Raw genomic sequence first — 13,586 nt, forward strand, 5'->3', positions numbered from 1 at the left:
AATCATAATGCCGCTCCCTCTTGGCCGCTGGGATTGGTCTGAGGGTGCACATGACCGGACTGCGGGACACGTGACCGAGCCGCCGTAGGTCGTGTGACCCGCTTGGTACAGTCCGGGAAGAGAGATTTTGCTCCGTCGGGAAAGGGCTGGAGAAACCTCGGTCTGAGAGCGGGGTTCGGAGACTGGCGGAGTTCGGAACAGCCGAGCTGGCGGACTTCCGGCCTGCCCCTCCGCTCGCGGCCGTGGGCAGGGCGGGTTAGGTCACTTGCTAAGGAAAGAACCCAACTAACTTGTCTCGTGTTCCTCTCGCAGTGACTCGGACCTCAGTTCCCTCGCCAGTGAAGTGGGCCGAGTGCTGCCCGAAAAAGGGGCTTGCCTGGGACGGGACGCGTGGAAATGCCCTGCCGAGTATAAATGGGGCGACGGCCTCGCGGGAATGAGCGGCCTGCGAAAGCTCACCGTGGGTTGGGTGGCGGAGCGGAACCCCAGGGCCTCGGCTGACTTAGTGGGTATGTGGCGGGCCCGACGCGACTGGGTGTGGACCACTGGCTTTTGTTTCTTTACGACCTCAGTGAGGGTCAGAAGAGTCCGCGAGCCCTGTTAGGAGAGGCCTGGTTCGGGGCGCACAGCCTGGAAGTGGAGAAACAGGGCTGGACCATGCTAAACCCACAGACCTTCCGCCAGGTCGCTCTTGCGAGGCAAGAAGCGGGGGTTGGCGAGCCATCTGGGAGTACCCACCCCCTCCATGCCTTTTGGAGTCACCCAAGCCTCAGCGACACCCCAGCCTGCCCAAAATACTGATGACCCTGGAGGCCGGGGTCTTGGCTTCTCAGTCAGGGTCTCCTCCCCATGGCGGCAGAGCTGTATGGCGTTTTGAGCCCTTTATACCAAGGGCAAGAGGGCCGCAGGTCAGAGCCAGCAAAAGAGGAGAAGCAGAGGGAATGAGAAACCTGGAAGCTGGAACGGGAAGGAGGGAGCGAAATGGGCAAAGGCCCAGAGAAAAACAACTCCCCGCCTCCTAAGCTTAGTTCATTTAACTCTGTAAATACTACTGAACATGTCTACTGGGTGCCAGGCGCTTTTTCTAGGCACTGGGCAGCTAAAGAGGCAGAAATCCCTGCCTTCAACAAAATCTATGCTGTGTCGAAGTAAGTGCTACAGGGAACAGCTAAAGACGGGGAGAGAGGTGGGAAGGGTATGGAGGGCGGGGAGAAATTTTCAGAAGAGGCAGAGAGGGCTTTATTGAGAAGGTGACTAGGAAGGAAGTGAAGGAAGGGCATCTCAGGCCAGGGGCTTGTTGTGTGCAAGGGCCCTGGAGTGGAAGTGATCATGCAGTGGCGTGAGCGTGGGTTTGAGTAGTCGGTGATGGTCAGACAGGTAATACGTGGCCACCAAAAGGACTCAGTGACATAGAGTCATCGCAGGCTTCTAAGAACTGACATGGTCTCTGCGACGTAGCGGGTGCACTCTGCTAGTCTGTTGAGAATTAACAACTCTGAGGCCAGAGTAGGGGCAGAGAGCCCTTGGAGGATCAGGGGCTATAGAGATAATCCAGAGATGAGGGCGGCTTGGACCACCATGGTAGCAGTGCAGAGAGGGAAAGGGAGTTGGGTTTTGGAGGTATTCCGAAGAAAGAATTGGATGATTGCCAGGTCCATATTACTACCCTTAGGTCCGCTGTCCTGGAAACCTTTCTTCTTGAAGGCACCTTCCCTTCACTTCTGCTTCAAGTTTCCCTTCCACAGAGGGACAGAAACTCGATCTCAGTCCATCCAGGATCCCAGCCTTCAGTTCTGGGAGTTGTGGCAGCCAAGTCGTGTGTGGTACGTAAGGGTAGGAAACCTGGTCCCCTGTCACCTTGTCCATCTGCACTGGCATCTGCAGAGGCCATCTGACTCCAGGAAGGTCCACCTGGGACATAGCATGTCCTGCTCCATGTCCAGCTTCCCTTCAGCTGCCTTCACACCTGCTGCTTTGTAATAACTGCCAGGTGGTCTTGCAGGGTCCAGCCCAGTGGGGTCTAGTGGGTGTTCTTTTGTGTGTGGAGACCATAGATCACAGAAAAGGAAGTCACAAGGACACAGAAGAGAAGAATTCAGCTGGGCCCGGGGACCACTGCTACCGAGTCTCTGAGTCCAGCAGTGGCCCCGAACGCCTGGACACGCTGGTATTTACTGTATACAAGGCAGGGGGGCAGGGTCAGGAGAGTGACTCATCTAACATGATTGGTAGGGGTCAAGCAAATCACATTCTTACAATACAATACAGGGGGCTACATGGGTACTGTACAGAGGGCCCCTCCCTCGGCCACTGCAAAGACGGGAGGCACGTATGTCGATATCTTTCTATGCGCTTATCAGAGAGATCAAAGGCTTCTAGGATTCCTCTACTAAGAATTTACAAGGGAGTATTGGGTGGGAGAGTGGAGCATGAAAGTGGACAAGGATGGTAACCATCGGAGCACAGCATCATGGAGAGGTGTTTAAGCCCCTGGAAGTCTACAGGCCGACCTGGCTAGTGTCAGACCTTCCTTGAGAGCCAGACAAAGCAGAGTATTCTCTGAACTCCGCAGTGAAAGGGAAACTTCACCTCACACCTGCTAAGCAATGGGTGCCTCCCCTGGCGCTGGGCTGGCGTTACTGCAAGGCCTGCCTGCCAAGCAACAGGCGCCTTCCCGCTAAGCAACAGGCGCCTTCCCGCTAAGCAACAGGCGCCTTCCCGCTAAGCAACGGGTGCCTTCCCGCTAAGCAACAGGTGCCTTCCCGCTAAGCAACAGGTGCCTTCCCGCTAAGCAACAGGTGCCTTCCCGTAAGCAACAGGTGCCTTCCCGTAAGCAACAGGTGCCTTCCCGTAAGCAACAGGTGCCTTCCCGCTAAGCAACAGGTGCCTTCCCGTAAGCAACAGGTGCCTTCCCGCTAAGCAACAGGTGCCTTCCCGCTAAGCAACAGGTGCCTTCCCGTAAGCAACAGGTGCCTTCCCGTAAGCAACAGGTGCCTTCCCGCTAAGCAACAGGTGCCTTCCCGCTAAGCAACAGGTGCCTTCCCGTAAGCAACAGGTGCCTTCCCGTAAGCAACAGGTGCCTTCCCGCTAAGCAACAGGTGCCTTCCCGCTAAGCAACAGGTGCCTTCCCGTAAGCAACAGGTGCCTTCCCGTAAGCAACAGGTGCCTTCCCGCTAAGCAACAGGTGCCTTCCCGCTAAGCAACAGGCGCCTTCCCGTAAGCAACAGGCGCCTTCCCGCTAAGCAACAGGCGCCTTCCCGTAAGCAACAGGCGCCTTCCCGCTAAGCAACAGGCGCCTTCCCGTAAGCAACAGGTGCCTTCCCGCTAAGCAACAGGTGCCTTCCCACTAAGCAACAGGTGCCTTCCCGCTAAGCAACAGGTGCCTTCCCGCTAAGCAACAGGTGCCTTCCCGCTAAGCAACAGATGCCTTCCCGTAAGCAACAGGTGCCTTCCCGCTAAGCAACAGGTGCCTTCCCGTAAGCAACAGGTGCCTTCCCGTAAGCAACAGGTGCCTTCCCGTAAGCAACAGGTGCCTTCCCGCTAAGCAACAGGTGCCTTCCCGTAAGCAACAGGTGCCTTCCCGTAAGCAACAGGTGCCTTCCCGTAAGCAACAGGTGCCTTCCCGCTAAGCAACAGGTGCCTTCCCGTAAGCAACAGGTGCCTTCCCGTAAGCAACAGGTGCCTTCCCGCTAAGCAACAGGTGCCTTCCCGCTAAGCAACAGGTGCCTTCCCGCTAAGCAACAGGTGCCTTCCCGCTAAGCAACAGATGCCTTCCCGTAAGCAACAGGTGCCTTCCCGCTAAGCAACAGGTGCCTTCCCGCTAAGCAACAGGTGCCTTCCCGTAAGCAACAGGTGCCTTCCCGTAAGCAACAGGTGCCTTCCCGTAAGCAACAGGTGCCTTCCCGCTAAGCAACAGGCGCCTTCCCGCTAAGCAACAGGCGCCTTCCCGTAAGCAACAGGTGCCTTCCCGTAAGCAACAGGTGCCTTCCCGCTAAGCAACAGGCGCCTTCCCGCTAAGCAACAGGCGCCTTCCCGCTAAGCAACAGGTGCCTTCCCGTAAGCAACAGGTGCCTTCCCGTAAGCAACAGGTGCCTTCCCGCTAAGCAACAGGTGCCTTCCCGCTAAGCAACAGGTGCCTTCCCGCTAAGCAACAGGTGCCTTCCCGCTAAGCAACAGGTGCCTTCCCGCTAAGCAACAGGTGCCTTCCCGTAAGCAACAGGTGCCTTCCCGCTAAGCAACAGGCGCCTTCCCGCTAAGCAACAGGCGCCTTCCCGCTAAGCAACAGGTGCCTTCCCGTAAGCAACAGGTGCCTTCCCGTAAGCAACAGGTGCCTTCCCGCTAAGCAACAGGTGCCTTCCCGCTAAGCAACAGGTGCCTTCCCGCTAAGCAACAGGTGCCTTCCCGCTAAGCAACAGGTGCCTTCCCGCTAAGCAACAGATGCCTTCCCGTAAGCAACAGATGCCTTCCCGCTAAGCAACAGGCGCCTTCCCGTAAGCAACAGGCGCCTTCCCGCTAAGCAACAGGTGCCTTCCCGTAAGCAACAGGCGCCTTCCCGCTAAGCAACAGGCGCCTTCCCGTAAGCAACAGGCGCCTTCCCGCTAAGCAACAGGCGCCTTCCCGTAAGCAACAGGTGCCTTCCCGCTAAGCAACAGGTGCCTTCCCGCTAAGCAACAGGTGCCTTCCCGCTAAGCAACAGGTGCCTTCCCGCTAAGCAACAGGTGCCTTCCCGCTAAGCAACAGGTGCCTTCCCGCTAAGCAACAGGCGCCTTCCCAGGCACTGTCGCTACTGCAAGGCATTTTACCCTCGTCTCTTGATCACTTCTCACTGTTCCTTCAGTTTCTAATTATATTTCACCTGACTATTTCTATACTGCAAGGCTAAAAATGTTCCCACACTCTAATACTAAAGCAAAAGTTAGTAACAGAATAATAATGTAGTAAGATTGAGTGTATAATTGATTATGTGGTTGTATCTAATTGCTGTAACTAAGGAATCAGTAAATCTATTTGGTCCCATTGCTATGTAAGTAATCGGTTATTTATTATGCTGGGACCGATTGTGCCTTCAGTCTCTTGCCATGGCAGCTGGGCAGCTTTCTCCCCACATGGTCTCGGGCCTTCTTCCCAGGCAGCCCCCAGCAGCTTCCTTGCTGTTGTCACTGAGCTGGACGCCTCTCTGGAGCAAGAAGGAGCTATGCCATTTGCTCCCAGAACCCCAGACCACTCTCAATGTGTCTGTCATCTTTGCCCAGGCCAGGGCAGCTGCCCCTGTTTAAGACCCCAGACCTCACCTTCCTGCCTGTCCTGTGATTCTCCCATCCCTGACCCCACCCTGGCCTGTGGAATATTCCCAGAGAAACTCGCTCTGACATGTCCACTTCCCCCCACACCGTCCCCGGTTCACTCAGCTCTGAGGCTGCCCCACAAGGCTATGCAGGTGTTTGTTGAGCCCGTGGGGGTGAAACTGGCACATTGCTTGTCCTGGCTGGGGCCCGCATACAAAGAGGTGGAGAGGCGCCTTTTCTTTTCCTGATTTGCACAAAGGCACCTCTACCGTGGACCTTGAGTGCTCACAAGCCTCTGGAAGGTCAAAAGCAAGGAGCTGGCCCTTGCTTTTCTGTGTTCTGTTGTAACTGTCCTCGCTAAAGGCAATGGGGGACTCTGGCCTAGCTGCCTGAATGAGGGGAGGTTTGGAGGAGACATTGTACTGATTCATAAAAAAATATTATTTCCTGGGCCGGGCGTGGTGGCTCACACCTGTAATCCTAGCACTTTGGGAGGCCGAGGTGGGTGGATCACCTGAGGTCGTGAGTTCAAGACCAGCCTGGCCATGCTGGTGAAACCCCATCTATAAAAATAATAAATAAATAAATAATATTATTTCCTTTCTGTGCTGGTAAGTGTCCCTCTGAAAGACAAGGAATGTTGTGCCCTACTCCATCACCCATGATCTGGGCCCTGAGAGCCTCACCAGTGACAATTCCAGCTTCCTTTGTTAAATAGACATTACTATATATTTTTTTTTATCATATATTTTCTCACTCTGTCACCCACACTGGAGTTCCATAGGGTGAATTCAGTTCACTGCAACCTCCACCTCATGGATTCAAGCAATTCTCCTGACTCAGCTTCCTGAGTAGCTGGGATTACAGGTGCATGCCACCATAGCAGGCTAATTTTTGTATTTTTAGTAGAGACGGGGTTTGCCCATGTTGGCCAGGCTGGTCTCAAACTCCTGACCTCAGGTGATGTGCCTGCCTCGGCCTCCCAAAGTACTGGGATTATAGGCATGAGCTACCATGCCCAGCCTATAGTTATGATTTTATTTATTTATTTTGAGACACAATCTCCCTCTGTCACCAGGCGGGAGTGCAGTGGCACAATCTCAGCTCGCTGCAACCTCCACCTCCTGGGTTCAAGCAATTCTTGTGCCTTAGCCTCCCAAGTAGCTGGGATTACAGGCATGCGCCACCACACTCAGCTAATTTTTGTGTTTTTAGTAGAGATGAGGTTTCATTATGTTGGCCAGGCTGATGTGTCTTGAACTCCTGTCCTCAAGTGATCTGCCCACCTACAACTTTAAGCAGTGGTGTCTTGTTCTCCTGCCCAGGCTTGAGTACAGTGGCCTGAACATGGCTCACTGCATCCATGACCTCCTGAGCTCAAACGATCTTCCTGCCTTGACCCGGGAGGTGCTGGCACGAGCCACCACGCCCTGTGTGTTCAGGTTTTCTTTGTGTTTCCTTTCTGTTCCAGGATCGCATGCAGGACACCACGTCGCATTTAGTTGTCCACCACCGTTTTAATTCTGAAGGTGCAGTATTAAGAGAGGAGGCTGAAGAAGCACATACTTGCTTAATTGTTCCTTCGTTATATGCTGGGGATGGCAGCAGCAGCTTGCGGCTGAGTTTTGGTGTTCTGCCTGACGGTGACAGCCGAGCAGGCACTAGGTCCTTGCAAAACGCAGGACGCTAGGCGGGGTATTCACCTTGCACAGTGTCCCTTCTCACCGCCCCTCAGGTTAGGAGTGATGGGGAGTCACTGTTTAATGTGTACAGAATTTCTCTTTGGGATGACAAAAAAGTGTCTGGAAATAGATGGAGGTGATGGTTTTGCCACTTTACAGATTTGCTTAATGCCACTGAATTATACACTTGAAATGATTACAATGGTAAATTTTATTTCTCTTTTTACCACAACTTTTTAATCAAGAAATAAAGATGCAACTTAAGACTTATGCTTTTTGGCTGGGCACGGTGCCTCACACCTGTAATTTCAGCACTTCGGGAGGCGGAGGCAGGCAGTAAGCTGAGACCATACCATTGTATTCCAGCCTGGGTGACAGAGTGGGACTCCACCTCAAAAAAAAAAAGTGAATGCTTGTATGCATACCCTTCTGGGCAGATTTTTGTCTGGGCATGATGGTGGTTCTAGGCAAGTGACCTAGGTCATTCTAGGGTGTCCAATCTTTTGGCCTTCCTGGGCCACACTGGAAGAATAAGAATCATCTTGGGGCACAGATAAAATACACTAAAGACAGCTAATGAGCAGGCAAACAAAATAAAAATAAACTCATAATTTTTTTTAGAGAGATTCAGTAGCCAGTTACATGTAATAAGAAAAAAATAGACTAGCAAAATTAAAATTCTCAAAAGACTGATAAAATCCATGTAAGTAATAATGGCATTCTTTTTTATTGTACTTTTTTTTTTTTTTTTTTTGAGACGGAGTTTTACGCTTGTTACCCAGGCTGGAGTGCAATGGCACGATCTCGGCTCACCGCAACCTCCGCCTCCTGGGTTCAGGCAATTCTCCTGCCTCAGCCTCCTGAGTAGCTGGGATTACAGGCACGCGCCACCATGCCCAGCTAATATTTTGTATTTTTAGTAGAGGCGGGGTTTTACCATGTTGACCAGGATGGTCTCGATCTCTTGACCTCGTGATCCACCGACCTCGGCCTCCCAAAGTGCTGGGATTACAGGCTTGAGCCACTGCACCCGGCCTATCATACATTTTTATTGTAGTTCTGGGGTACGTGTGCAGATCTTGCAGGATTCTTGCATAAGTACACACATGCCATGGTGGTTTGCTGTCTCCGTCCCCCCATCACCTACGTCAGGCATTTCTCCCAGTGTTACCCCTCCCCAACCTCCCCACCCCTCACTGTCCCTCCCTAGCCCCCACGCCACTCGGTGTTTGGTTTTCTGTTCTTGTGTCAGTTTGCTGAGAATGATGGTTTCCAGATTCATTCATGTCCCTACATACAAAGGACATGAACTCATCCTTTTTATGGCTGCATAGTATTCCATGGTGTATATATGCCACATTTCTTTGTCCAGTCTATCATTGATGGGCATTTGGGTGGGTTCCAGGTCTTTGCTATTGTAAACAGTGCTGCAGTGAATGCAGTGTGCAGGTGTCTTTATAAAAGAACTATTTATAATCCTCTGGATATATACCAAGTAATGGGATTGCTGGGTCAAATGGAATTTCTTTTTTTTTTAAAGATGGGGTTTCACCATGATGGCCAGGCTGGTCTTGAATTCCTGACCTCAGGTGATCCACCCACCTTAGCCTCCCAAAGTGCTAGCATTACAGGCGTGAGCCACCACGCCCGGCTCTGGAATTTCTATTTCTAGGTCCTTGAGGAATCGCCACACTGTCTTCCACAATGGTTGAACTAATTTACACTCCCACCAGTAGTGTAAAAGTGTTCCTATTTCTCCACATCCTCTCCAGCATCTGTTGTCTCCAGATTTTTTAATGATCGCCATTCTAACTTGCGTGAGATGGTATCTCAATGTGGTTTTGATTTGCATTTCTCTAATGACCAGTGATGATGAGCATTTTTCATATGTTTGTTGGCCTCATAAATCTCTTCTTTTTTTTTTTTTTTTGAGATGGAGTTTTGCTATTGTTACCCAGACTGGAGTGCAATGGTGCGATCTCAGCTCACCGCAACCTCCGCCTTCTGGGTTCAAGCAGTTCTCCTGCCTCAGCCTCCCAAGTAGCTGGGACTACAGGCGTGCACCACCATGCCCAGCTAATTTTTGTATTTTTAGTAGAGATGGGGTGTCACCTTGTTGACCAGGATGGTCTCCATCTCGACCTCATGATCCATCCGCCTTGGCCTCCCAAAGTGCTGGAATTATAGGCGTGAGCCACCGCACCCGGCCTAATCTCTTCTTTTGAAAAGTGTCTGTTCATATCCTTCACCCACTTTTGAATGGGTTTGTTTGTTTTTTTCTTGTAAATCTGCTTTAGTTCTTTGTAGATTCTGGATATCAGCCCTTGTCTGATGGGTAGATTGCAAAAAATTTTTCCCATTCTGTTGGTTGCCAGTTCACTCTAATGACTGTTTCTTTTGCTGTGCAGAAGCTCTGGAGTGTAATCAGATCCCATTTGTCTATTTTGGCTTTTGTTGCCAATGCTTTTGGTGTTTTAGTCATGAAGTCCTTGCCTATCCCTATGTCCTGAATGGTTTTGTCTAGGTTTTCTTCTAGGGTTTTTATGGTATTAGGTCTTATGTTTAAACCGTTAATCCATCTGGAGTTAATTTTAGTAAGGAAGGGGTCCAGTTTCAGCTTTCTGCACATGACTAGCCAGTTTGTCCAACACCGTTTATTAAACAGGGAATCCTTTCCCCATTGCTTGTTTTTGTCAGGTTTGTCAAATATCAGATGGTTGTAGATGTATGGCATTACTTCCAAAGCCTCTGTTTTGTTCCATCGGTCTATATCTCTGTTTTGGTACCAGTACCATGCTGTTTTGATTACTGTCATCTTGTAGTATAGTTTGAAGTCAGGTAGTGTGATGCCTCCAGCTTTGTTCTTTTTGCTTAAGATTTTCTTGGCTATGCAGGCTCTCTTTTAGTTCCATATGAAGTTTAAAGTGGTTTTTTCCAGTTTGATGAAGAAGGTTGATGGTAGCTTGATGAGGATAGTGTCGAATCTACAAATTACTTTGGGCAGTATGGTCATTTTTGAGATATTCTTCCTAACCGCGAGTGTGGAATGTTCTTCCATCTGCTTGTGTCCTCTCTTACTTCCTTGAGCAGTGATTTGTAGTTCTCTTTGAAGAAGTCCTTCACATCCTTTGTTGTATACTCATAACGTTTGTTAAAAGTTTACAATTTGTGTTGGGCCGCATGCAAGCCGCAAGTTGGGCAAGCTGTCTCTAGGTGGTTCCAGGCCTCCCTCCTTGCCCAGCTGGCCAGGCGGGTGGAGGAGATTCTACCGCTGCCTCTCCAGCAGTCCTGGGAGGAAAGGTCTCATGGAATTAACGGAAGTGGCTAGTTAATACCTGCTAGCACCAGCTCCGTGCAGGACCCAGCCCCATGTGCCAGGACAGCAGCAGCTGCCGGCACCAAGCGCTGGTGGGGGTCCTGCGGGTGTCTGGATGCGCTGGTCCTGGGCGAGCTGTCAGCATCCCAGCCCTCTGCACTGGAAGCTGCCGCGCTCATGGACATTCGGGAGAGAGGGAAGGAGCGCTGGAGGATTCCCAGCCCGTCAGCATGGGGAAAATGGAAGGAGAAGACCCGGCCCATGCCCCCTGGTGGTTCAAAGACTCTAGACCCAGTCAGCCTGTGGGTTCGAACCCTCCTTCGTCTCCTGCTATCTTTGAGACTTCAGCAAGCTACTGACTGCCCTTTCCGAAGCTGTTCCCTGCCCTTCGCATTGCAGAGTTAACCCATCTGGTGGAGCCGGGGGCGCTGGAGGAAGCCATTAGAAACCGCCAGAAGCTGCCGGCGGGCACGTGGTGAGGACGCAGGCCTCTCCCTCCAGCGTGCCCGCTAGTCCTCTCTCCAGGGTGTGCAACAGGCCTGTGTCCAACCACGCTCCCAGTCCACGGTTCCACGATTCCACGGCCGGCACATCCCAGGATTCAGTTTCAGGGTTCTGCCCCTTCCTGAGTCAGCTCAAGCGCAGCAGGAACGGGCCCTGTTGGGAAGAACGTGCCGGCCTGGGTCATCTGTCATCTGTCACACCAGTATCTGTGCAAGGAAAGCACCAAGCCTTTTTTTGTCTTTCTTTTTTTGAGACAGGGTCTCACTCTGTCACCGGGGCTGGTGTGGTTTGATCAGGGCTCACTGCAGCCTCGACCTCTTAGTGCCCAAACAATCCTCCCAGCTCAGCCTCCCAAGTGGCTGGGACCACAGGCCCATGCCACCATGTCCAGCTAATTTTTTTTTTAAGACAAAGTTTCCCTCTTGTTGCCCAGGCCAGAGTGCAGTGGTGCAATCTCAGCTCACTACAATCTCCACTTCCCCGGTTCAAGCAATTCTCTTGCCTCAGCCTCCAGAGTAGCTGGGATTACAGGCATGCACCACCGCCCCCAGCTGATTTTGTATTTTTTGTAGAGACAGGGTTTCTCCATGTTGGTCAGGCTGCTCTTGAACACCCAACCTCAGGTCCACCTGCCTTGACTTCCCAAAGTGCCGGGATTACAGGTGCAGGCCACCACGCCCAGCCATGGGCCCAGCTAATTTTTTTTTTTTTTTTTTTTTGAGACGGAGTTTCGCTCTTGTTACCCAGGCTGAAGTGCAATGGCGCAATCTCGGCTCACCGCAACCTCCACCTCCTGGGTTCAGGCAATTCTCCTGCCTCAGCCTCCCGAGTAGCTGGGATTACAGGCGTGCGCCACCATGCCCAGCTAATTTTTTGTATTGTTAGTAGAGACGGGGTTTCACCATGTTGACCAGGATGGTCTCAATCTCTTGACCTCGTGATCCACCCACCTCGGCCTCCCAAAGTGCTGGGATTACAGGCTTGAGCCACCGCGCCCGGCCATGCCCAGCTAATTTTTTTGTAGAGATGGGGTTTCACTTTGTTGCCCCGGCTGGTCTCAAGCTCCTGGTCTCAAGGGACTCTCCGTCCTCAGCCTCCCTAAGTTGCTAGGATTACAGGCCTGAGCCATCGTGCCTGGTCCCTGCCCAAGCTTTTAAACAAAGTTAATTTTATTCAGAAGTCTTACTGAAGCCCGGAGGCTGAAGAGTACAGGCCAGGAGAAGTCTTTGAGAGAGGTTTTGTCAGAATGCTCCAGAACATCATTTCAGATCATAGCTTATATCCAGGTAGTGGAGGTTTAGTGCATGCAAAAATCATATCAATGTCTGGGCACAAGAGTACATCTGGTTATAAGCCAGGCGCAGGGGCTCACACCTGGAATCCCAGAACTTTGAGAGGCCGACACAGGTAGATCACCTGAAGTCAGGAGTTCAAGACCAGCCTGGCCAACATGGTGAAACCCTGTCTCTACTAAAAATACAAAAATTAGCCAGGTGTGGTGGCGGGTGCCTGTAATCCCAGCTACTCAGGAGGCTGAGGCAGGAGAGTCGCTTGAAACCAGAAGGTGGAGGTTGCAGTGGCCAAGATCACACCACTGCACTCCAGCCTGAGTGAAAGAGTGAAACTCTGTCTCAAAAAATAAAATTAGCAGGGTGTTGTGGCACACACTATAGTCCAGCTACTCGGGAGGCTGAGGCAGGAGGATTGCTTGAATCTGGGAGATGGAGGTTGCAGTGAGCTGAGATTGCACCACGGCACTCTAGCCCGGGCGACAGAGTAAAATTCTGTCTCAAAAGGATATAAATAAATAAATAAAGAGTACATCTGGTTATAGATTGTAGAGTTATAATCACATTGGGTCATAATCACCACTAACCCTGTCTTATGCGTAGAAGACAAGGCTAGGGTCATTCATCTTTTAAAGAACATATTGACTTAAGCAAGACACGTAGGCTGTGTGCTCTGTCCCATTATGTCTTCAGAGCATCTTTCCAGAGAGCTACACGTGGTCACAGAGGCAGGGCTTTGTGAAATTATGTCGGCAAGCAGAAACGGGCACACAGGCTTCTTAGGCTTGCTACTTTGTCTCACAAGAAGTACTCTGGCACCCTGGTCCCATGCCTCTCCTGCTGCTCCTGGCCTCAGTGGGTAGAGGGGCCTCTTTGGCCAGCCTGCCTGGGGTTCTGTCACCTGAGTGCCAGCTCCCACTTCCCCAGCATTGCTCTGTAGGGGCCAGTGGGCAGCAGACCCCTCACCTGCCTCTCCTCACCCTAGCCTGGAGAGTCCTCCTGTGGCCCCGAAACCTCCTGCTTCGCCAGCACACTCTACTACATGGGAGATTCTAACTTTCCCCTTTGTCCCCCAAATGCCCTTTTACTAGCAAGGCCTTGGACTTTAGGGGAAATAAACCAAAAGCCTGAAAGACCGATAGGCACCTTCTACTTTCAGTCCTAGAACAACGGACCAGGGTAGGCTCCTGCATGAACGGGAAGAAAAGGTGACATGGAGGGGAAAAGTCAGTCATATAGACAGGCGCAGCTTTGCACGGCTCCCATCTATACGCAGAGGTTTTCCTTACCACAGCTCAGTTCAGTAACACCAGTTTCCAAACAACACAGTTCAGGTACCAGTTACCGTGGTAAATTACCCGTGAGTAACTGAATAAAGCCCCAGCTTTGCTGCCAGCTCTTCAGTCCACAAATCACTACATCACAAATGACAGAGCATCTCATGCTCATGACTGTGGGTCAGTCACATCATTCACCCACAGAGGTGAATGTGCGATAAAGAAATGGAATG

The 13,586-nt window shown here is 51.6% G+C and overlaps 1 protein-coding gene across 4 annotated transcripts; it reads left to right on the forward strand.

The window, feature by feature from the left end:
• Positions 1-7,237, forward strand: LOC118145036 (uncharacterized). Of its 4 annotated transcripts, none has more exons than XR_013521599.1 (4): positions 1-84; positions 313-1,148; positions 1,673-1,823; positions 6,757-7,237. XR_013521599.1 is itself a non-coding variant. In XM_035261533.3 (4 exons), exons 1-4 carry the CDS (start codon positions 8-10, stop codon positions 6,785-6,787), a joined length of 456 nt encoding a protein of 151 aa, XP_035117424.2. In that variant the 5' UTR covers positions 1-7; the 3' UTR covers positions 6,788-7,237. The 4 variants fall into 4 exon arrangements, 1 of the variants encoding a protein (XP_035117424.2); XM_035261533.3 differs by having other exon boundaries at positions 313-509; XR_013521601.1 differs by having other exon boundaries at positions 64-160; positions 313-509.
• The last annotated feature ends 6,349 nt before the right edge of the window (positions 7,238-13,586 follow it).

Source organism: Callithrix jacchus, chromosome 8 (genome assembly GCF_049354715.1).
Source record: "Callithrix jacchus isolate 240 chromosome 8, calJac240_pri, whole genome shotgun sequence".
Taxonomy (NCBI): Eukaryota; Metazoa; Chordata; class Mammalia; order Primates; family Cebidae; genus Callithrix; species Callithrix jacchus.